General features: G+C 51.8%; 1 protein-coding gene across 5 annotated transcripts in view; it reads left to right on the top strand.

The window, feature by feature from the left end:
* Positions 1–23,881, top strand: part of ST8SIA5 (ST8 alpha-N-acetyl-neuraminide alpha-2,8-sialyltransferase 5) — a 54,693-nt gene that overhangs the window by 16,020 nt on the left and 14,792 nt on the right. For 2 of the 5 annotated variants that reach the window (XM_014558455.2, XM_014558452.2), the window contains exons 2-3: positions 4,258–4,365; positions 18,888–18,980. In XM_014558455.2, coding sequence (XP_014413941.2) covers positions 4,258–4,365; positions 18,888–18,980 — 201 coding nt within the window. The remainder of the gene's footprint in view (positions 1–4,257; positions 4,366–18,887; positions 18,981–23,881) is intronic. The other 3 variants (XM_006183800.3, XM_014558454.2, XM_014558453.2) reach the window with 2 other exon arrangements.

The following is a 23,881-nucleotide window of genomic DNA, read 5'->3' as shown; positions in this document are numbered from 1 at the left end:
CTGGACTCAAGGAGTCTTCTGCTCAGCCATGGCCTTGCTACTCCCACCCACCCGCCCGTCCCCAGACCTGAAGGCCCTCCCTCCGTCCCGAGTTGGCCTCACACAGTTGCTTCAGTGAGCTGGGAAGCTTTCAGCGCCCACAACCCACATGGCCCTAAAGTAAGAGGTTGAAAAAGCCAAGTTACCTTCTTGGAATGGAGGAGGGCAAATACAAATTCAGTAGGTTGCCCTCCCGCCAAAGTTAGGTCCTGATGCCTTGTGAGTGACTTTCTTCTTTTCTTTTTTCCCCTCAGATAGAGCCGACTCAGGGTTATCTTGTAATACCAGTGGCTCAGCCATTGGCATCCCTAATACATGCTTGGTCCAGGGGGAGGGAAAAAGCCATTACAGGCAGGGCTTGGGAACCGCCCTCCCCTGGGCTTTCCTCTGTGGGTGCCTCTTGTGACGGCGAGCAGGTCTGAGGGTCACTGACCCAGCCCTCAGGATGCAGGACCCAGGCTGGGCTGACTCCTGGGAGAGGATCCAGCACTTTGGTGGCAAGAAGACTGACCTGGGAGTCAGGACTCCTGGCTCCCGGGCCCAGCTTTGCCTCCAGCTGGCTGAGAGGTAACTTCCCCTTCTCTGCCTTGGTTTCCTCAGCCTTGATGGCTGTTGCACACTGCCTACCCCTTAGGGCTAGGATCAGGGTCGAGAAAGAGGATGTAAGTCAGGGGTCGCCAGTAGCGGTCCCCAGGCTGCATTTGGTATGCACAGCATTTACAGATTGGGAAATTAATGCATTTGTAGCATCTCTTGGAAAAATGAACAAAGTGGCAACACACGGCCCATGTTCCCAGGTGGCAGCAGCGGGCCGGGGCTCAGGGCACCTACCCGGGCAGGCGGGACAGATACTCTCAGTCCTGCTGCCCTCGCTTCACTCATTCCATTCGCTGTCTGCCTCCCCGCAGAGCTGCCTTTGCTCTCGAGTTTCGGCCGCAACGTGACAGCCATGTAGTCATGACTGAGAATTATCAACGTTAACAGATGTTACCATCCCACCATATGTATTTCAAATCTTTTCCTCCCTTTTGAAATAAATTAAAAATAAAATAAAATAGACACACAAAATAGAGCACCCTTTTAAGCACTTGACTGCTAATATTTTCTGTCTTGTTTGCCAATATTTTCATGGCACATAGTAGATGCTCAACAGATGTTTGCTGAATAAATGAACGAGTGAATAAAGCTTCTTTTTCCTTTGTTATCCTTTTTCATATCTCCACACCCCTTTTCCTCACTGGTGTTTCACTGGGTAGTAATGGACAATTCCTATACTTAGGTCAGGAACAGAATTTAAATTACTGTATAAAATATATTGGGTTTGAAAATTATGCCATCAGGTTTTTTAGGAGATAAATTAGCACATGTTTCTAAACTGAAAGAAGGAATAAACCTGAATCCCACCTTTGAGAGTGAACTGGCTTTATGGTTTAAAACCACACAAAAATGGGATTCTTAATGAATATCCCCCTTTTTCACTTGTATTTTTCACTTAATTTACTGTGCACATCTTTCTGTGACATAGGTCCCGCTGAAGTATTGTAATTGATGTTTTCTTAGTGGTCTCTTACTTCTGCAACCTTGGGAGGGACTGTCTTGTGAAGGGACGCCTGGGGTCTCACGGGGGCCAGTCTAGGTGGGGGAGTGGCGGTGCTGCCAGCTGACCCTCCGTGTACTCGGTGGATGAGACTCCTGCTGGCCAGACTCTTTCTAAGAAGCCTGTGAGTTTCATAACTTTCCCAGCTGCTGGGCTGGGAATTGCTTGAATATGCTTGTGAACCAGCTAATTTGCAAAGTCCCGGGTGGAAATATGATTGTTTTCTTGGCCTCTAGACAGCCTGGTATAGGCCTTTAGGAAGAAAGTTTTTTAGAGTCAAAAGGCACCGGATTTAAATCTTGGGTTGGCCACTTGTTAGCCTTGTGACCTTGGACAAGTTATCAAACCTCTCTGAGCTGCACATTTCATCGACTATGAGGGCAGATAATGAGACTTTCCACGTTAGGCTGTAGCTGGACTCAAGATCACGTATGCAGTGGGCCTGGTTCATGGTCAGTGCTCAATAAATGTTTCCCTTCCTAGTAAACCAAACTCAAATTCTCTCTGAGAAATACCTTGCAATATTACCTTGTAATATCTCTTTGAAATGAATTGTAACCCCTTCAAATAAATTAAACAGATAAGTAAATAAATAAATGTATTTATATTATAGATGTATACAATATATTTATCAATACATAGATGATAGATATATATAAGTATGTAATGTTTATATTATAGATAGATAAACATAAAGAACTTGAGCCAGGACAAGGTGGAACGCTGCTGTCCCTTAAATGCACTAAGAACTGGATGGGCATTTTGCTGTGGCTTCAGGTTCCATCCTGTGAGTGGTGCCTGTTTCCTCTCCTGGAGGAGCTCCGCTCTGCCCTGGAGGCTGGAGAGCAGAAGAGCACCAGAGTCACCAGCAAAGCCTCCTCGAGCACCTCGCATTTGGCCTTCTGCTCGCGGGGCCCCGAGGGCCTCCTCTGCCCAGCGTATGGCTGGAAACGGGCCTGACTCACAGGCGGGAGTTATTTCTGAACTTTCCAACGGGGACAAAGCTCAGCCTGGTGACATTTCGAATCAAGAACTTTGGAGACATTGAGACAGTTCTCCTGACTTGAAAGGTGGGAATAGAGGCCTGCAGGGATGTGGGGGCATCACTGAGGCCCCTCACCTCCCTAGTGGCCGATCTGGGTGGGCCCTGGCTTCACCAGCTGTCACCACCCCGTTCCCTTAGCGTAGAGGCTGTTTATTAAAAGGACTTAATTAAAGGAATTTTAGGGGTTTAATTGTTTTATTTTTGTTGGTTTTATTGTCTACTTTCAAGTTAAAGCCTACCGAACGTGCCGGGGTCTTTAACAGCTGTTTAACACTCCCATTTAAGGGCAAGCCCGTCTCTAGACGGTGCACTGGAGCTGTGTGTGGTGGGCTGTGGTTCTCACCTGGGGCGATTCCCCCCAGAGGACACTTGGCAATGGCTGGAGTCATTTTGTGTCATCACAGCAAGAGGGTAGGGGATGAGGTGGGGCTGGCATCAGAGATGAGAGACCAGGGGTGCTGCTAAACCAGGGGTGCACAGGACAGCCCCACAACAAGGAACGTGCAGCTCAAATGTCAGTGGCCGCAGGTTGAGAAAGCCCGTGCTTGGGTGATGGGGCAGCCCCCCGCCCTTTCCTCTGTAGCCGTTTCTTTTGCGCTGGTCAGTTTCCCTCCGTGAGGCCGGGTGGCTGGGACCAGGCATGCTCAGTAGGCCGGCTTTCAGGTCAGCCCAGTGGTTTGCAGTCTAGTGTCTCCACGTATGAGGACGACAGTGCAGAGTTTCTCTGGGTCAGCTTCCCCGAGAGCAAGCCTCCTGACATCTGACGGTGGGCAGAGGGAGGGCCCAGACTGCTCAGGCTCAAGGAAGGGGGCTTGGGTGTGTGGAGGTGGGCGTGTCTGATGCTCTGCATACAAACCGAAAGCAGTCCTCCTGCCTGCAGTCCCACCTTCAGTGGCCCCTGGCACCGCGAATTCCCGAGTTGTGCCTGGAGAATAGATTTGCTTCTTATAGGCAATTAGTATCCTTCCTTCTCTGGTCTAAGGCAATTAATTACCCATCTGCTTTTCATCTTCCAAAATGTTCCCGCTACCCCCCTTCTGTGCCTCCTCCTCATGCTCCGACCCTTATTTATGCCTTTGCTGCTATTTCAGTCCGGTTTGGGGGAGGGAGCGGAAAGAACCACGTGTGTTGAGTCCATCATTGTAAACCAGGAGGAGTGTCCTTACGTGATGGAAAACTAGATCTCATTAAAAGCGTTGCCGTGCGTCTGACCTCGGAGGACGTCGCAGTGATGGCGAGCTAGAGCTCTTCCGGTGTGAGTGTCCAGAGGTGGGAATTGCGGGATGCACCAGCTAGGGAGTTGGAGAGCTCGGTGACCCAGATGTCGCCAAGCCTCAGTTTCCCTGCGTGCACGATGGGTAACCCCGCCCTGGCAAAGGTGAAAGGGGGCACTGATGTAGATGAGCAGGGAAGACTGCACAGCGCCTTGGTTTGTTACCGTCTTCCTTCTGGTTGGACATCACTCTTGTCTCCACTAAAGGCGATGTGTCACTTGGCACACACCAGAATGTTTTCTCTGGTGACAGGCTGACCCAGCACGTGAGCGTGAGTACCGACTGCCTCGTTCTCTTGCCAGAGGCCTCCAGTTTGGTTGGCAGAGTGGCGACCAGCTGGCCAATTGGACGGGGCTCTTTAATGTCACGGACGACCCAGCAGTGCAGAGCGGCAGTGACTCCAGCTCCAGGTACAGACCCCGGCGAACGACCAGGGAGGGGGACGCTCATCCCGGGGTGACCCCGCAGCCCCTGCCCCCTGCCCCCCGCTGCCCCCCGTCCCCCCCCACCGCAGCTGCCCTCAGAGAAGCTGCCCTCAGTGGCCCAGAGCTCACTGCACCTTGGGATCCCACCTTGTCTCCTTTGACAGGAGGGGTGAGGGCTAGGACCCAACCAGACAAAGCAGGGTCTTACTGACCCCTCTCTTTTGGAGTAGGGGCTTGGAGCGGGAGTCTCAGGCTCTCAAGGCTCTATTTGAGACGAGGGCAACATTCCATCCCTGCTGGAAGGGTTTTGGGTATCAGCCCGCAGGTGTGTGTGGGTGTGTAGGGGGTGGCATCGGGGTGGTGGGTGAGGGCCGTGGGCTCCCTGCTTCTCTGAATTCCCACTGCACAGGCCGCCCCTCCTCTGCCCACAGGCGAGGCTGACCTTGGCTGGGGAAGAACCTTTCATCAACATACAGTGCTGAGATTTGACATTCATACCATCACGTGGATATTTCTTGATTTGCTGTAGTGTTTGGAACTAAAATCAGTAATTAAGGGCACTCAGTATAGTCAAGAGTAGGAGTTCAAGAAATATTTGTAGAACGAGTGAAAATGGGATGTTCTCAGGTGGGGCACACTCATTGTGGGGGGCCGAGGTGGGGTGGGGGCAGGCACTGTGGGAATTTTTTTCGGACAAGGCGGCATGCTCTCTCTCCTTGGAGCTGGCTAAGGCTGGGACCTGCCAGCTAAGGGTTTCCTGGGGCTAAGTTTTTCTGTTCCTTAATTTTGCGTTTCTCAGTACAGGCTAACTCTCAGATCGATTTCCCTGGGAAAGAGGCTTGAGTTTTCGTTGCTCTTAATTTTGACACCAAAACATCAAATTGACCCCGCAGAAGAGAAGCAGTGTGTTTTTCAGGGACCTCAATATGTGTGATTTTGTTCAGTGCTTTGAAAAAGAAAAGATGTGGCTCCAATGTCAGAAGCCAGTGGGGGAGGTGTCCACAGACAGGCCTTGGGGTGTGGGGGTGGCCACGGGGGGTGGCCGGGGGCTGTGGCCTGGGATCGGGGCCTTATTCTGGCTTTTTAGGAACCCAGTTCTTTCCAAATATGTGTAGTGGGAGCCCTGGCCAGCCGCTTGGCCCCTGGGATGTCATCCAGTGCGAGTGACAAGTCCAGAGTTGTCTGTTCCATATGTCGCATCTCCAGTGTTGGCCCTTCTGCTGTGTGACCCGCCCACTTGGGTGGCGAGGGGTCTAGGTAAGTCTGCAGGTGTCTGTCTCCCTGGGAAGGTTTCCCTGAAGGGCCCACTGAGAGGTTTTGGCTAGAAAATGCTGATCAACTGAGTAAGACAGGACAGGCCCCGGGAGGCTATTCTGGGCCATTCTGGGCAGATATCCTGGGCAGGGGCTGAGATCGCTGCATGAAATCTCTTTTTCATTTTTCCTACTGCCAGCAGCTTTTGTCTCTTTATCCTTTTCCTGCAGTTTTCTCTCTAATTTCTCTACCTCTCTCGACCTACCTGTTCTTTCCTCTCCCTTTCTTTCTGCCACCCTTTCTTGGTCCACTCTTCTGTCTCAGTCCCTGTTTCCTTCCTCTCGTCTCCCTTTCCCTTTATTCTGTCTCCCTCTCTCGGCGACTCAGGCCAGCCTCCCCTTCCCTGCTTCCTGGGACCCCTCAGGGTCAGAGACCCGCTGACCTCTGTCCGGGCCCTTTCTGCAGCATCACCACCACCTGAGCTGATTTCCTTCCGAGAGCCACCATTTGACCAAGAGCTCCCTTGGTCAAGGAATAAGCGGGGTGACCACACCTGCCATGTGCTCCTGGAACACTTCCAACTCAGATTCCCACATATGTGAGAAAACACAACATGTATTTCCCACACGTGGGAAATAATGCATAACATGATCAGAACTGACCCGTATGTTGGAGAGTCTTTTCTTCGGCATGGGGGCAGCTGCTGCCATCTTTAAAATGGGCAGGACGGCTCCTGGTAACGGATGCACAGGGCTTGGGGGAAAGGGCTCTCCAGAATGAAAGTGCATCATCCCAGCCGACAGGTCTCCGTGCCTGGAATACAGGGTGAACTTTGTGGTATTATTCACTGACTGAATAATTCAGCGCATGCCATGCGTTGCTATCTATAGCTGTGTGGTGTGTTGAAGTGTGTTCAACTTGACATCATTTATTATTAACACTGTTGGAAGGAAGTCAGGAGGTACCATACATAACAGGATAAAGAGGGGCCAAAAAAGCGATGACTCATAATTGTGTATTCAGCCAGGAGCCACTTGGAGAAAGTGCAAATAAATGATCGGTCTGGAACACTCCAAATGGGACTACAAAGAAAATCCAGGCTAGGTGGTGCTCATAAAGGTTGTGGTCAGGTCTTTGGACGTGAGCTGGGGGAAGTCCAGGCTGAATTGGAAAGTGTGTGAGTTATAAAATACACACTGACATGGAGCTTTGCTAATTTCAGACTAGGTCTAAAAGTGTCGTCCAATTAGCGTCCTTTAGCGAGCAGGTAGGAGTAATTGTTAATCAGCAAATGCTCCTGTTGAAGGAGCAGGAATGTCTTTGGAGACTCTTCTCATCATGTTCAGATTGTGTTTTTGTTTCTGTCTCCCCACCTAGACGGTGAGTGTGCTTTTTCTGTCTTTGAATTTCCGGTGCCCACGATGGCACCTGCTCGGTGAATGTTAACTGAATAAGAGAATGAATTAAGGGCGGGGAGGATACAGCTCAGTGTTGGAATGCCTGCTTAGCATGCACAAGGTCCTGAGTTCAATCCCCAGTACCTCTATTAAAAGTAAACCTAATTAATTAAGCAGGGACATAGTAAAGACTAATGGTAAGAAAGCAAACTTCAGTGTCAGTGTCCTTTAGAGATTTATTCCTTTGGATTGAACCTTCTTTTCTCCTGGCTCTGTCTTTGAAGACTAATCCCTGGGATGGGAAACACTTTGAAATCATAAACTCATTCACAGCATGGAATGATCAGCAAATGTTTTCTCTTGAAAAGGGCAGGTAGTAAGGTAGTCTGAGGGTTCTGGGTGGCAGGGTGGAAAAGGGGAGACTGAAGGGGAGGGGATGTAGAAAAACAGATGGCAGTGAGGGTGGGTGATATACCTCTGCAGTAACTGACTGCCCCTCCTCCCCCCACTGAGCCTGGCAATTCTGGAAGGGTCCATGATGGGGAGGGGATGTGGGGCAGGGAGCGCTTGTCCTACCAACTCATTGCTTTGACCCCCCACCCACCCACCGCCAGGAGGGCAAGGGAGGCACAGCACCCGTGGTGGGCTCTGTCCTGCGAAGTGGGCAGGCAGCATCGCCTCCGCTGCCTCAAGACATCCCAGAGAAAGGAACCCCAGCCACAGGGGCTGAGGGCAGCTGAGGCAGGGGTCCCCCAGGTGCTGTCAGCCTGGCTTGTAGCAACAGCTCATTCAGTTTCTGCCAACTGGATGCTGCTCCGCATCCAAGTCCTTATCCTCCCGCCAGTATCCACTGCTTACCCCGCCTCCTACTTGAAGCCTTCCCCGATAGCCCCTTTAACTCCACCTTCTGTGAGATGTGTCTGCACGGAGGGGCTGTTTCTATCATTACACACCTGAGAACTCTCCAGCAAGTGCACATGAGCCCCTCTGTGTTTGCTCGGGCATCCCCCAACCCCCAGGAGCCTCCCGCCCTGGAGAACCGGGCTGGACCGCCCCGTGCATGCAGCTTCAGGGCTCTCCGGACTCTCCAGCTTCACACACGTCCACAGATGGCCTGGCGGGCTGGCCTCATCGGTCCCTTCTCCCAGGTTCCACACAGCCTTGGCCCTCCCGGTCTGGGATGTAATGTCAGGAGGTAGTTTGCAAAGACAGCTCAAGAAATGCTTCTCTCTGAAGTCTAGGGCCGAGCTGGCCCAGACTGCCTCCCGCCTGAGCTGCCTGTCCCCGGGACAGCATTCCCCCTGTGCTGCTGGGCTTCCGGTTGAGGTGCGGGGGACTATCCATGTGGAAGGGTAGCGTCAAACACAGGAGTAAAGACGGGGCCTCAAGCCAGTGACCCAAGAGCCTCTTTGCTCAGCAGAAGAGCGGGCTGAGTGAGTGTCAAAGCCAGAGCCGGGGGTAGCTCAATGGTAAAACGCGTGCTTAGCATGCATGAGGTCCTGAGTTCAATCCCCAGAAGCTCCATCAGAGAAAATTAATAAAAACATAATCATCTCCTTCCGTAAAAGAAAAAAAATTAAAAAAAAAAAAAGCCAGAGCCCTTCTCTCTGGGTTGAGGTCTAGCATGTACTGGACAATATGGGGTATGGAATTGTCATGCTTCAGAGATGGAAAGAACTTGACTGAATTCAGCTGAGCTCTTTATTATGCCGTATTGAGTTGTTCTCTGATTGTTTCAAGGCAGTGCATAATTAGGGAACAAACTGGGTGATACAGATGGTGAGTGTTCCGAGAGCCTACCTAGTGCGGAAGTCAGAGGCGCTTCCGCAGAGGGGCGAGACTTGGCTCGGATGCGGACGGGTGGTGCCCGTGGCCAGGTGCTACTGGGGGCTGCCTGGGTGCCAGGCATGGCGCTGGGCACCTGACACGTATTACTGCGTTTAATCCTCAGACCTCTGAGGTGGGTACTGTCATGGCCCCCATTTTACAGATGAGATACTGAGTCCCCACTTCCGGATGGCGGTGGGTGGGGGAACTGGAACACACCCCGTGCGGCGTGGCTCCGAGTCCCAGCACTAATGGGCCACGTGCGACGGAGGGACTTTTGTTTCTGGGCTGCGGACAGACCATCCGGGGTAGGGTTGGGTCAGGTCTCCTTCTCTGTCCTTGCCAAGTGCTCTCACACCATCTGTTCCTGCCCTCAGTCCTGGCTCTTAGACTATAATAAAATGGCCGTATTGATTTAAGTAGGTGATTACATGCACACGTGGCCTCACTGTTGCCATTTAGCGTCGTAGCCGATTCAGGGTCTCTCATCCTCTCCTCTCCTATCTCGTTCCCATTTTTCATCTTCCGTGTCCTCCCCCAGTGCCAGCCTCTATGCTCAGTGCTTTTCTGATTATCACTGAAAAATGCTTCCCTCCCTTTGCTGCTGGGGATTTGGCATTTCAAAGAGGAGCCCTTGCTGGCAAGGTTAGCCCAAGGGAAAGACTATGCCATGGTGGACTTAGAGGTCTGGTGGCAGCTGAGATGGGTGGGGTTGTGGGTGCGGGCTGGCGTAGCCTAAGCCCTTCTGGTCAGTTTTCACTTCTACGGAAAAGGACATGAGTAAGTAGCCAGAGCTCTTGGGCTCCATCCAAGGTGGCGCGGCTCCCCCTTTCCTCCCACACGCGCCATGAGGGCCCCCGGTGCAGGACACAGCAGGCTGCTGTGGTGTCGTTCCATGAGCTCCCCTGGCCCCTGAGCTTTGTGGCCCTTAGTTGAGTCTGGATTGAGTCTTTTGGGCCAATAACCACTTGCATGAACCTTTCTGTGCCTCAGTTTCCTCCCCTGTGAAGCTCCCACCATGTTTGGTCACATGTGGGGTCCCCTGAGTGGGCTCACAGCTGGACAGGAGGCGCTCCCTCGGGGCCTGGTTTCCACACTGGGTGATCGTGGGCCTCACCGCTCCTCATCCCAGGGCAGCTCCCCATCCCTCTGTTCTCCCTTCAGCCGCCATCACCCGTTCACCTCCTCTCCTTCTTCACGGCTCCCGTGCTTCCTGCCTCCTGGACCACTGTCAAGAATTATATCCCAGTCACTCAGCAAAGGCAGGAGGCTGCAGAAAGGAGGGAGAATGGAAAGGAAAAGGGGGCTGGGGTCGGGCTGGGAGGACCAGTGTCCACCTGGGGGTCACTTAGGGGCCTCTCAGAGGTGAGGCCCGAGGCTGTCCAGTTGTCCACTCCGTGTAGCCATGCATAGCCTGTGCCCCCTTCCTCAGTGGCCGTGAAGACCGTGTTGGGACAGTGGGCAGTGGGGCTCCCAGAGCCTCACAAGGAGGCTGTCCTCCACCGCACAGGCTTCCCCAGGTGGACTGAGAACCTCCCGCCTCCATGCTCAGCTGGGGCTCCTAGGTTTCTCCTTTGGCACCTCACAGAACAAGTAAGTCTGTCTGCTTCCTCCAGCCATTCCTCCCCACGTCAGGGAGTCCCATTCTCGCCGCCTCACCCGAGACCAGCTCTCCACACGCTCACTGTCTTAGTCTGTGCAGGTGGTGATAACAAAATACCTCAGACCAGGAGATTTATAAATAAGACTCATTTCTCATGGTTCTGGAGGCTGGAAGTCTGAGGGCAGGGTCCCAGCAGTGGTCGGGTGCTGGTGAGTATGCTCTTCCAGGTGACAGACTGCCACCTCTCCACTGTGTCCTCACCTGATGGAAGGGGCGAGGGAGCTCTCCAGAGCCTCCTTTTATAAGGGCACTAATCCCACTCCTGGGGGCTCCACCCTCATAACCTAATTCTCTCCCAAAGGCCCCACCTCCTGATCCCATCACCTTGGAGATTAGGATTTCAGCATCTGAATTTAGGGGGGAACACACATTCAACCCGTTGCACCCACTCACCCCTTCACATTGAGCCTTCCAATTCTCCACCTCCAGCATCTTCTACTTCTGCCTCCCTGCATCCCTGAGTCTGCTCTTTCAAGGTCACTGATGACCTCCTGGTTGCTAGATCTGTGGGGCTTTCCCCATGTTTCTCTTCCTTGGCCCCCATTAGCATTGGACGGAGCTGATGCTTCTGTCTTGGAAACGCTCTCTGCTCTGGTCGTCCATGCTATAGAGCTCTCAGTTTTCCTGCCTCCCCAAGGCCTTCCTTTCCAGTCTCCATGGCTGGCTCCTTCTCTTCTGCCACCGCCTGATGTCGTTGCTGACCACGGGCTTACCCTCCGGCTTCTTCCTTCTCCCCTCTGTTTGCTCTCTGTCCTGGGGATCTTACCGAGGCCTTCATCCCTCGACTCTGGGATGTGTATCTCCAGCTGTGACCTCTGTACTGGGCTCCAGATGTGTGTATTTGACTTCCTCACCTGTCTGCTCTTGGGTGTCTGAGAGTCACAGCCAGCTTTACATGGCCAGAGAACTCGCACCCAAACCCATTCATCTCCATCATTTCCACCTCCTTCAGTGGCTCCATGATCCAACTGGTTGTCCAAGCTAAAATCCTAAGATGTGGTGTTGACTTCTGTCTCTTCTCTTTCACTTTCTAAATGTTGCCATCAGCTTGTCCTGCTGGTCCTACCCCTAGTCTGTTTCCCGGTCTGTCTCCTCCCCACCCGCTTTGCAGCCCACCACCTTCTCACGCCGCCGTCGTCGTCTCCGGTCTCCCTGTTTCCTCTCTCTTTACAGTTGTTCTCCCTACAGCAGCTAGAAGGGAACTTTTAAACCACATCATGTTATTCTCCTGCTTGTACGCTCTGCTGGATTGGGTGGCCCACAAGGCCAGCCTAACCTAGCGTTGCTCACCTCTCTGACCTCGAGCCCTCTCACCTCCCCGCCGCCCCTGCTGCCGCTGTCCCCGCAGCCTTCCTTGGCCTCCCTTCGCCCTTCCAGGCACCCTCCCTTCCCCTGTCCTGCTTTACTTTCATGGAGCTCATCACTGCTTGGCACTGTGTTGAATGAATATTTTGTCTCTTCTCACGGAAGTCCACAAGGGTGAGGGTTTTGTCTGGCTTGGTCACCACTGTTTCCTGGCCACAAACAGTATCTGGCACCTGGTAGTGGATCAGTAAATCTTCAATGAGTGAAAGGAGAAGAGCCGTCCTCTGAGGGGTACGGACAGGCAGTGGAGGAGCTGTCTGTAATCCAGTGTCGGAAGGGCTGGGCTGGAGGTGTGCCCGGGGGCTGTGGGCAGAGACGGGGGAGGCAGGGAAGGCTGCCAAAGCAATCCGACACCTCGGCTGACCTCTGATGGATGAGCAGGTAATAACTAGGAACACACAGCCAGGAAGAGCATTCCAGGCAGAGTGAAAAGTGACGCACGTGCCCGTCACTGGGATGGAGAAGAGGGCTTCGAAGGAGGGAGGCAGGGTGGGAGATGAAGTAGGAAGAGGCCACTAGGGTGCAGCTCTTGGCTTGGGCGGCTGGGGTAGGGGGTGGTCGAAGGCCACCAGGAGCAGAGGGACCGTGTGTGTGTGTGGAAGTTTGACCAGTGCCAGTTTAGATGCATGGCGGCCTCAGGCCACTTAGCCGAATTTTACAAAGGGGAGCTTTTTAGGGCTCCCTGGTCTGGCCCAGAAAATAAGGCCGCCGCGTATGCCCTCTTGCAGGGGATGTGCTAGATACTGGGAGAAGGAGTGTCGGCCTGAGGCTTTGCCCCTGGCCCCCCAGCCCCCACCCGGTGCCAGGAGTGGCACTCCAGTGAGGTTCACAGCAGGAGCAGATTAATCACTGCGCTCCGAACATCAGGCTGTGTAGCTTTCAGCTCTGATTTCTCCAAACAGCTCTGGGGGTTCCTGTGGACACGTGAAGAAACCATGACCCAGAGAGGGCCTGGTCCAGGCAGGGGTCTGAGCCAGGCCGCTCCACCAGCCCGAGGGGTGGTGTCTCCTGGCAGCTGTGACCTGCCGTTGTTAACAGCTGAGTCCGCCTCGCTTCTCCCTGTCCCGATGTGAGCAGACACTCCAGTCTTTTGAGTCGTCAGGCTGTGATTTTCAGACTCTGATTTCTGTGCGTTTGCTCTGACGGTTAGCAGGCTAGCTTGAGATGACAGCTGTTCTGGCTCTAAAATAGCCCTGAGCTCTCTGCAGGGCTGTTGGCCTCGGGGAGGGGAGGGGGCTGCTCACTGAGAACCCCCTAGATGATCGTGGCTGTCAGAGCCAGGGAGAGGGGGTGCACTGAGGTGACTAAGAATGAAGGTTCTGGGTTCTTGAAAACCCGAGGTTCCTTTTCTGGTATCTCCATTCATTGACTGAATGACTTTAGACAAGTTACTTTACCTCTTATAGCCTGAGTCTCTGGGATAAAATGGGGAAATAATGCCTCTTTCATAGGGCTGCTGGGAGGATTAAACGAGGCAAAGTTAAAGGATCCAGTATCAGGCTGCCACATACAGTTGTGCAAGGTGGGCACTGCACAAAGGTATCTAGCCAAGTGGAGCTGAAATCCAGCTCTCTGACTTGACTGGCCACGTGCCTGGCATGTGGCTTAATTCACCTGGAGAAAAAGGTGCTCTTTCCTAATTTGCCCAGAGGTGCCATACCCATGCTGTCCCTACCCAGTGTGGAATAAATAAACTACTCCGTTCTCTGAGACTCTGCACCAGGCTTGACAGGAGCCCAGGGGTTCACTTTGCTGAGCTGGCTCAGCTCCCTGCTCCTGGGGCTGGTGGGAGTCAAATAGGTGTGCTCTTGGCTCGACACCCAGGACCTCCCTGGGCTCCTGTTTTCTTGAACACCATCAGTATCTGGGGATGAAAGGGGCGTGTTCTATAGAAAGCTGAATGTATTGGCTTCATCTTGGACCAACCAGTGGCTGCTAAGGCTCAAAGTATTGTGGCCCTGGAGGAAGATCCCATGGTCCTAAAGGAGCTCTTGAGGCAGCATCAGGCTGACAGGGGAGCCCTCTATGGGGCAGGCTCACGTGGAAGGGCTGGTCGGAATGACAGTTCCAGACTGCACACTGGACCCTGTGCATGTTGAAATGAACCCTTCTCAACCTGCAAAGCTGAAGCCCAAGCCTGCGTGGGAGGAGGGGACCCAGCGTTCAGAACCGTTGCGGTCACGCCTGCATTTGTCTTCTCCCTTAGTGAGGGCCGTCACCTGCTGAGTGGGCAGCCGGTGCTCCCCAGCCCTGCCTCCCACATCCTGGAGGGCACAGAGACTGGGGCAGGATGGATGCTGCCTGGTGCCAGCACCGGACTTGGCCGCCGGAAGCCAAGTGGCATCTGAGATGTGCCGGGCTCCTGATCTGACCGCCTGGGACTATTTATACCTGTGAGGTGCCCGAACGTGACGCCAGCATCCCCTCCCCTTTGAGCTGGGTAGAGATCGTCTTTCCAGAATTGAAAGAAGAGTCAGTCCCTAACTCACCTTGAGAGACTCATGGCGTTAAGAATCTTGGAGAATCTGCTTCTCCCGACCTTCTAGCAGCTCAAAGAAAAGCTTGAGATATTTAGAGAAAGATCCTTGATTTAAAATGAAAGGGCATTTACTTGTTAGTGACTTCCAATAAGAAGAGTCATAACCCATTACAGAAAACTTACAAAACTTATAAAAACTATTTTTAAAATCACTCATAATCCCATTACTCAGAGAAGCGTATTATTAATATTTTGTTGCAGTCCTCCCCTTTTCCCACACGTTCCCATATATCTATATATATAATTTTGGGGGGAGATCATAGTTTTATAACTTGCTTTTTTCACTCAACATTATCTTGAGAGCATCTTCTCATTTCATTACATACAAAAAAAGTAAACATTGTGTGTACGTCTGCATAATGGTCGGTATCCAGACCAAACAGGGATCTCTGTGACTTCCTCCAGAATGCAGTCCTTTGGCCTCCCGTCAGAAGCCGAATCAAGGGGTGACCCAAGGTGGCAGTGCTTCTTGCAGGCTTATTTCCTCAAGTCATTCATCTTTAGGGACTGAGATGGAGCAGCACAGCCTCTCAAAAGCAAAGAAACAGATGCCAAGAAACCGGAAGTGTGCCGTGCCGTGTAGGGCCACATGGGGAAGCACCAGAGGCAGTAAAGAAGCAGAAGGAGGGGAGGGGAGGGAATAGTGGCCGAGAGCCTTTACTGTGGTTTCTGTGGAAGAAACGGATGAGGCAGAGTTTACAGGCTTAAGATTGGCTAGTTTGAGTAATTCCAGTGGACTTTGGGGCAGAAGGCTTTCTCAAGCTGGCCCTGGGATGATTCGGGCAAGCGGATAAGTGGTCTTGGGTGTGAGAGGAGGTGTTGGTGGCAGAGTGTAAGCTCTGGATTGGTTGGTTTGCATATGAAAGGTGTGCTCACAGCCTAGTTACCATCTCTAGGAATTGGCCAGCTTTGGGAGAGGCAGTCTCTCCGGGGCCAGTAGGGCCCCAGATATCAAAGCATGAGAAACATATAGTTAATCCAGGGAGTCTGCAGCAGAGATGGGTGAGTAAGGACATCCCCACGTCCAAGCAGAGCTCAGCGTGGGCTTTATCCTCAGGGTGGCAGGGGAGAGGTTTACTAATAGCAGCAGAAGGAGGAAGGCAGACAATCCAGATGGTGGAGAACTTCCTGAGTTATCCGTCTCTGACTCAGCTCTGCCATCAGCCTGCTGAGGGACCAGAAGCAAGTCCCTGGCTCCCTGGGCATCCGCTGGCAGTGCTTGTCCTTCAGTGGCAGGAGAAAGGGGGAGAGGGGGATGGACATTTCCCGTGTGCCAGGCACTGCACTGGTGCTCTCTCTGAGATTCTCATCTATATCCTAATCTCAGCCCCATCACACGTGTACTGCATTTTTATGCTGATTTTGCAAATAAGGAAACTGAAGCTCAGGAAAGTGATGGACCTAAGTTGGCTAATGAGGGGCAAAGAAGGGATGTGAACCTTATTCTGAAATCCTATCCGCCTGAAAGCCACCAGATACATTGCCCAAGACCTTTTGGGATCATTGAACCGCCCAGTGATGAGTATATGAGTAATGTTGAGGATTCAGGAAAAAGGGAGACTGAGTGGAGGCTGGCAGAGGTAAGGCTGGCCCAGCCTTGTGAAGGCGATGGAGGGGCTGGCTGATCACAAGGAGATGCTGCTTGGTCTTAACTTCCTTTGAGAATGTCTTCCTCCTGTCTGTGGATTGTTAATTCATTGTATTGCTCTGGCTTGGTAAGTGAGTGGCAGCTGCCAAGGGAAGCTTGGGGCTGGATTTTAGTGCCGGTGGCCTTTAGATACCACCTAGTTCAAACAGATTGTTTTAAGGAGGAGAAAAAAGAGGCCCAGGGAGGGGAAGTGATTTGCCCCAAGCCACACAGCTGGTTTAGAGGCATATCCTAGACGTGTCTGCAAGTCCCCCAACTCCCTGAGAAGCCTAGGCTAAGTCTTCTTCCTAATTATCTTTCTGCATCTTTAGAATTTGGAGCTTAGTAGCAGCCTGAGATCCTGGCCTCAGATGACCCAGTGGATTCCAAAAGGGTTAGTGTCATTGGCTCTGGTTGCAAACGATGATCTTTGTGATAAGACATCAGACCTCACCTACCGTTGTGTGACTGGAAAAAATGACATGAGTTACAGCCAAGGTCATGGACTTTCTTATGGCCCCAGACTGACACCGTGTTCTCAGTTGCAGACAACAGAATCCATTTTAGCCAAAGCAAAAGGGATTTATTTACTTATTTTGTTTTGAAAAAGAGATTTATTAAGGATATAGCTAGCACAGACTCATTGGGAAAGCTGAAGAAAGACTCTAGGCTGGCTTCCAGGAATGCATCCCCAAACTGCATTGTGAAATTGGGCCACCGTGGAAGCTGCTACCTCTGATATAATCTCGAAGGTGCTGCCACCACTGCAGTTTCCAAGAACCATGCCATTAGAAAGAAAAAACAAAACAAGACCAAAAAAAAAAAAAAACCCCTAAAAAATTTCTTAAATATGTAATTATAATATTTAAAAATTAACTATTATGTTAAAATTACAGAGCAAACACTTACAAATACAGTATTTTAAAGTATTAAGTATGAAATTATATTTTAAAAATTATTTGAAATACAAATATTTTAAAGAGAAGTCAATTTATTGGGTAAATATCTTAGTATTTCTAAAGCAGCACATACGTTAAGTTTGTGCAGGTAAAGTTCGGCGTGTGAGGATATACGCGAAACAGCTGCTTCCGCGTTTTGGGAAGGTTTGTGGGAAATGCTTGAGGACTGCCTTTATGTTAACTCCCTGGTTGTGGCTCTCAGGGCCCAGCAGCAGCCCTGGGGCCCCACCTCACTTCTGATTCTCCAGGGCTACCTGTCCACAGGCCATTGACCCAAGTTTAGACAGGCTTGACCCTGCAGGATCCTTGATTCTGGGCTGTCATGGGATCCCACCCTCCCAGCCTAATCTGCTGCAGCATCTTCCGGCAGCCTCCAGAAAGAGAGTCCGTGAGGAGAGGGTACCCCTGGCCTCTGCCCCGGAGGCCGCCTTCTGCCTCCATGGCGGGGCTCACTGTTGTCTTGGCAGGAACCTTCCACCTACTCTGTAGTTGGGCAGGTGTTCCCTGGGCTGGTGTGGCTGTGGGAGGCCAGAGGGCCCTTTCCAGGGGACACCAGCTGTCCTGTAGGTAACTGGATAAGAGCAGTCTTGTGCCTACACATCGTTTCCTGTCCCAGCTCTGCCACCTGCCACCTACATGGCTCTAAGCCAGTGAGTTAACTCCCAGGGCCTGTTCTGGATGCTTGTGGTGACCACTGGTCTGGCACACTGGCTATAAACATTGATCATGCTAAGCGAAATGAGTCAGACAGAGAAAGACAAATACTATATATCACTTAGAAGTGGAATCTTAAAAATACTACAAATGACTGTGTGTGCAAAGCGGAAACAGACTGACAGCTATAGAAAATAAACCTGTGGTTACCAAGGGAAAGAGGGGTGGGGGGAGGGATAAATTAGGAATACGGCATTAACAGATACAAATGACTATACATAAAATAGATAAGCCACAGGGATATACGGTATAGCCCAGGGAATTGTGCCCGTTACCTTGTAATCACCTACAATGGAATATGATCTGCAAAAATATTGAATTGCCAGGCTGAATACCTGAAACTAACATAAAACTGTAAATCAACTGTACTTAAAAAAAAAAAAAGAATGCTTCCAGGTAGAGTGAGCTTGGAGGAGAGGGAGCATCTGGCCTCTGCGTGGGGGCCCCCTTCTGCTGGGGGTGGCTCTAACACGCCCGGAGCCAGCTGGTGTGGGAGACGGCTTGGCTCCGCAGCCCTGACAGCGAGACCTGGAGTGCCGTCTGTTTAGCCTCAGTTTTCTCAGCTGCCAAATGGGGAGAAATCTCAGTCTCACCTCGTCACAGCGTGAGCATGGGCATCAATGAGCTCATGGGAACAGAAATGGTCTTTACAGTAGGAAAAGCACCTTGTGCTTTTTCAGCTCTGCTTGTGGCTGTTGTCGTGTGACACTTTTCCCAAGAGGAGAGGAAAGGAGAAAAGAGCAGGAAAGAGCAGGACCGGCTGAAGGCTGGGAGCCTCCATGCCCTGACTCCCAGGGCTGCCTCCATCAATGACTGGTCACAGGAAGAGCGCTCATGAGAACATGCCCAGAGCATCTTCTCTCTCCCTCTCGGCCCCCACGTGGAACCAGACCTGCTTCGAATGACATGATTTACTGAAATGGGTTCATGCCCTAAATGCTCCCGGGTAGGGGGGGTGCTGTGGGTAATCAGCCATCCAGTGATCAAGCTAGAGGGCCCCAGCGGTCCTGGAGACAGGCTCCTATCAGCCATCTGCTGGGGTGGGCTGGTTTGCTCTATTAATTTGACCAAACACCCATCCCCACCGTCATCTTCCCAACGAGAGTCCCTGAAAGTCTGGCCGCTTCTCTGCACAGTAACCTCTGTTCCTGTTGGTTCCCAGGTACTTTGAATTTTACGAGGGCCCTTTCGAGTACAACTCCACGCGATGCCTGGAGCTGAGGCACGAGATCTTGGAAGTGAAGGTGCTCTCCATGTGAGTGCGGGTGGGTGGTGGGCGCCCGGTGGTGCACGTGGGGACGGGCAGAAACAGGGCCGGGGCTGGGCGCACCCAAGGAGACGGGAAACTTGGTGGATCACAACAGAGCAAGAATTAGGTCTGCTTCTCGGGGCCTCTGGCGTTTGGAGAGCCCTTGGAGGGCCGGACGCAGGGATGACTGTGCATGTTTTATGAAAAATGCCAAGTTTGCAAGGTCACCTCTGGTGACTGGGCGTTTCAGTCTCCGGCTCAGTTATCAGTTTCCACGATTGTCATCACTGGGCCCGTCTTGTATGGAGATCGAAGAGGGCATGGGAGCGTCTCACCTGAAATTCAGTACTTTGTGGTACAGGCTGAAGCATTGCCCTCTTGCTAGCGCCTTTAAAAATTTTATTTGGTAAAAAAAATTTTAAATTTTTGATTATTTAAAGGAGAAAGCATTCAAGTGTTGCCAAAAGGTATACAGTAGGAAGTTCCCTTCCCACAGCCCCCCCCCCCCCCAGTTTTCCTCAGAGGCAACCCACGTATCCTTGAGCATCCTTCCAGAGAGTCTGTGCCAACCGGCACCTACGTGTGGGTATCTATTACCTTTTTATTTTTACACAAATAACAAGAGAACTGTGCTCCCCCCTCCGCACTCAACAGTATATCACCGTGGCTCCTTCACAGTCCAGGCGAGGAAGCGCTTATTACAGGCTAACCACGTCAGTGTGCTGTGTGTGCCTCCCTCGCAGGGCTGCTGTGAGTTTAGAGGAATTTGTGTCGTGTTTATCACAAAAGGACGTGTGTTTCTTTGAAAGCCGTTACCATTGACCCTTGAACAATGTGGGTTTGAACTGCACGGGCCCACTTACATGCAGGTGTTTTTCAAGGAGTACGTCAGTGGTGCTGCAGAGGCCGGGGGTGGGGGTTGAATCTGCCGTTGCGGGGAAATCTTGGACGTGGAGGGAGGATGACAAGCCACATGTTGTTCAAGGGACAATGGTGCGTCTGGAGGTGGAAGAAACAGAGCTGATTCAGAGCCAGGGGGTGTGGGGGCTTCTGTGGACTCATGGGCTCCTGACAGGATCCCCAGGACTGCCGTCCACGGCCCACAGGCAGGAGCCACTCCTCTCTCAGCCGTTAGATTTGATTTCCAGCTCACGTGGGTCGCTGAGCGAGCCTGAGGCTTGGGGTCAGACAGACTTGGGATCCAAAGCCCACTCTGGGCCTTAGCAGCTCTGCATCGTTATACAAGTTACTTAACCTCTCTGAGCCTTTCCTTACTTATACAAACGGGGTCACTGTGGCCTACTTTTAAGGGTGGCAGTAAAGACTAGCTGCAGTAACGTGTGGAAGTAGCCGCACGTGCACATCTGCAGCAGCACAGTCAAGGTTCATGTGCGCCCCCCATCTCTTCCCTCCCCTTTCTTACATTTCTGGAACCGGCAGCAGCAGCTTTTCTGGCTGTCATTCACAGACTCCATGGGCAGAGTGGTGCAGGCAAGCTCTGGGGATAAGGGCAAACGTCCAGCGGGGATCAGCCGCGTTGATCACGGTCCCTTTTCTGACCTGGGGTCTGTGAGCAGGGGGAGCACGAGAGGCAGCTCACCCTCCATCAGTCCCACCCGCCCTGGGCTGAGCGCGCCGTGGAGGGAGGGAGGAGTTCGCTGGGCGGAGAGGGTTCCAGACGGAGGGGACGGTTTGTACAGAGACCCGTGCTGGGAGGGAGCCCGCTGCATCCCAGGCTCTGGGTGCAGCGTCAAGGGGAAACAAGCCATGGCGCTGGAGGGGCAGGTGGGGCTGGACCGTGTGGAGCTTTGCAATGCAGACCGGAATTTAGATTTTTGTCTGTATCCGAGGGCAGTGGGAACGTGGGAAGGGTTTCAGGCAGGTGGTGGCGGGGAGTATGATGTGATGGGCGTTCGATACACTCCACCGGGCGGCTGTGACTTAGTGACAGAGACGGCTGCCCAGACCTCAGTCAGGAGAGCCTTCATCTCTTCTCAGAATTCTAAGGCCCTTCCGTGTCTCACTCTGGAAGGCCAGAGCACTCTCGTGGAGACCATACCTTAGAGTTTTCAAAGGGTAAATGATCAATTTTTTGAATTATAGATTACAGGCGGTTTCTTCATGGCTACTGCAGTGAAGTAACTGAGGGACCCTACAAACCGGCCCTCCTTCTCTCACCCCCTCCGCCCCATCCCTTTTCTCGGTGTTAGTGTGAGTCCCTGTGTGGGTCAGCTAGGGCCACCATAACAAAGCACCCCAGACCGGGGGCTTAAACAACGGGACTTTGTTTTCTCACAGTTCTGGAGACTGGAAGTCTAAGATCAAGGTGTCGGCAGGGTTCATTTCTCCCGAGGCCTCTCTCCTAGGCTGGTACGTGGCCGTCTTCTCCCTCTGTCTCCCCAGGGTCTTCCTTCTGCACCTGGCTATGTCCCAGTTTCCCCTTCTTACAAGGACATCAGTCATGTTGGATTAGGGCCCACCCTAGTGAGGTCATTGTAGCCTAACCGCCTCTTTAAAGACCTTATTTCCAAAAAGAGTCACATTCTGAGATATTGGGGTTTATGGCTTCAGTATATGAATTTTGAGGGACATACAATCCAGCCCCTAATAGTCCTTATCACAGCTTCTATTTAGGGACCATATTAGAGGTTACCTGGCCCTTTGTTTCAAGCCTAAATCTCGACTCTTGGGTGTGATGAGAACCTCATTTCCCCTGGCCATTTGTGCCCATCGTTTATGACCTCTGCTCCGAGTGGTTCTGATGCCGCCTCGGCACCCGTGGGCTTCCTTGTGCTTTGGCCCAGAGCCAGGGCCGGTGCTCACGGAGGAGCCCCTGAGTCATCGGGAAAAGGTTAAATCTCCATCTGTGAATGGAGCGGGCTGGACGGACGTGCTCGGGGGCCCTTCAGTGCATGGATGTCAGCTAACATTCTGTATGAGGAGACCAGGAGGTGTGTGATTCATCCGGGAATGATTCTGATCCAAAATTGCTCCGATCAGTGGGAACAAATCAGTCAGCCAGAAAACTCCCGCACGGAAAAGGCCTCCTTCCCTGACAGTGTCAGATGCACGGGGAGTTATTCTGATGATTTGTTATGAAAGCGCATTGTCCCTAATATTTGTAAAAATTATTTACGATTAATTTTCATCATCCTATGTCTTCTTTGCTCACACCCAGATGGAGGCCGTGCCTGGGATCTGAGCCCGGGGCCTCTCCTGCCGCCCCTTCCCCGTCTTTCTGGGGCGGTGAGCCCTGCACAGAGCCCGCTCCTGAGACCAGGACAGAGGCTGGGAGCCAGGCTGGCTGGGCAGGGCTCTCCGGGCTGGGAGGCCCCTTTGTGCCCAGGCTTCTCTGAGTCTTGCTGTCTGACCCTGCGCATGCTCAGGACGCATTTGTTAGATGAATAAGAGAGTGGACAAGACCCAGGTGGGAACACAAGAGGCCATGGAAGAAAAGGGGGAGAAAGAAGCAGGAGAATGAGATGATCACCATCTCCTGGGCATGGCTAGAGAAAATCTATTATTACTATTAAATTTATTATTACCAAAGCTTGTAGTAATAAAAGAGCGGCCGCCCCCTGGCCTACCCTGTCTCCTCCATCCTGCTCCTTTCATCTCTTGGCTGTTTCTTCCAGTAATTACCTCCTGACCTCTCAGTACTACGCTCGCCACGTTGAGCGTTCACGGATGTCCTGCGTTGGTGGGTGAGAATTCAGCTCCTTTACCCGCCCAGACCCTCCCCGCTATTTCCGGTGAGGGGTACTGCTATTTTTAGTTCTTCTATCTATAGATCGCCTAAGTATCCTATTTCTTGTTCTACCAGATATTGGCGGTTACCTCTTGATCCTGTACTTTGTAAGATGAGGCTATTAAAATTACCCCAACTTTTTCGATCCAGCCTCTGGCTTCTGTCATCCGTGAGTTTACCTTTAGAATGCCAAGGCTGGTACCACTGACGTTCTATTTGTAACCACAGCAAGCTTTTTGGGGGTTTTCTCTAGAGGCTGACTTGAAAATTTGAAGATCAGAAAAGAGTGGATCCCACCTCCTTGTACATTTTTCCCCCTTTTCCCTGGAGCTTCTGATCATCTTTTCCCTCTTGAGCTCTCTGTCTCTGTTACGTCCTGTGTTTTTTTTTCCTGCCTCTCCATCCAGCAGGCGTTCCCCCCAGGGTTTCCCTTCCGCCTCTCGCTCCAACCTGGACAGGCTGCTCTCTCGATGGGTCACACGCCGTTGTCCCGAGACTGCCCTTCTCTGCCTCCTGAGGTTGGATTCACCCATAGCTGCTTCTTTCTTAGTTTACTTCTTCATTTTGCTTCTACCCATCTTTAACTAAATTCCCCCAAAGGATGGGTTGTACAATATATCCTTGTAGACTCCTGCTTCATTTTTCTTCATAGCACTCACCACTCTGACGAGGCATTATGTATCTGGGTAGTTTTTTTTTCAATTGTGGTAAGAATTGTTACACGAGACCTGCCCTCTTAACAAAATTGTAAGTCTGCAATGGAGTATTATTAATTACAGGCACTGGGTTGCACAGTGGATCCCTAAGCTTACTCGTCTTACGTAACTGAAACCGTGAACCTGTCAAACAGCAACTCTTCATTTCCCCCTCCCCAAGCTCCCGGTAATGGTCATTCTGCTCTGTTTCTATGAAATTGACTATTTTGGATGCCTCCTATGCGTGGAATCCCGCGATATTTGATCTTCTGTGACTAGCTTATTTCACTTAGGGTTATGTCCACCAGATTCATCTAAGTTGTCATCAATGGTAAGCTTTCCTTCTTTTATAAAGGGGACACAGATCTTACTTTACAGTTAAGTATTTGCCTTTTTGGGGTATTTGCAGTTTTTACAGAAAGCTTCAAATTTTCCCTAAGATGTGCACGTAGGTGGATAGACAT

The sequence above is a fragment of the Camelus ferus genome, chromosome 30 (genome assembly GCF_009834535.1).
Source record: "Camelus ferus isolate YT-003-E chromosome 30, BCGSAC_Cfer_1.0, whole genome shotgun sequence".
In the NCBI taxonomy this organism is placed as follows: Eukaryota; Metazoa; Chordata; class Mammalia; order Artiodactyla; family Camelidae; genus Camelus; species Camelus ferus.
Note: the sequence above shows the minus strand (reverse complement) of the source record. Positions and strands in the feature narration are given on the sequence as shown.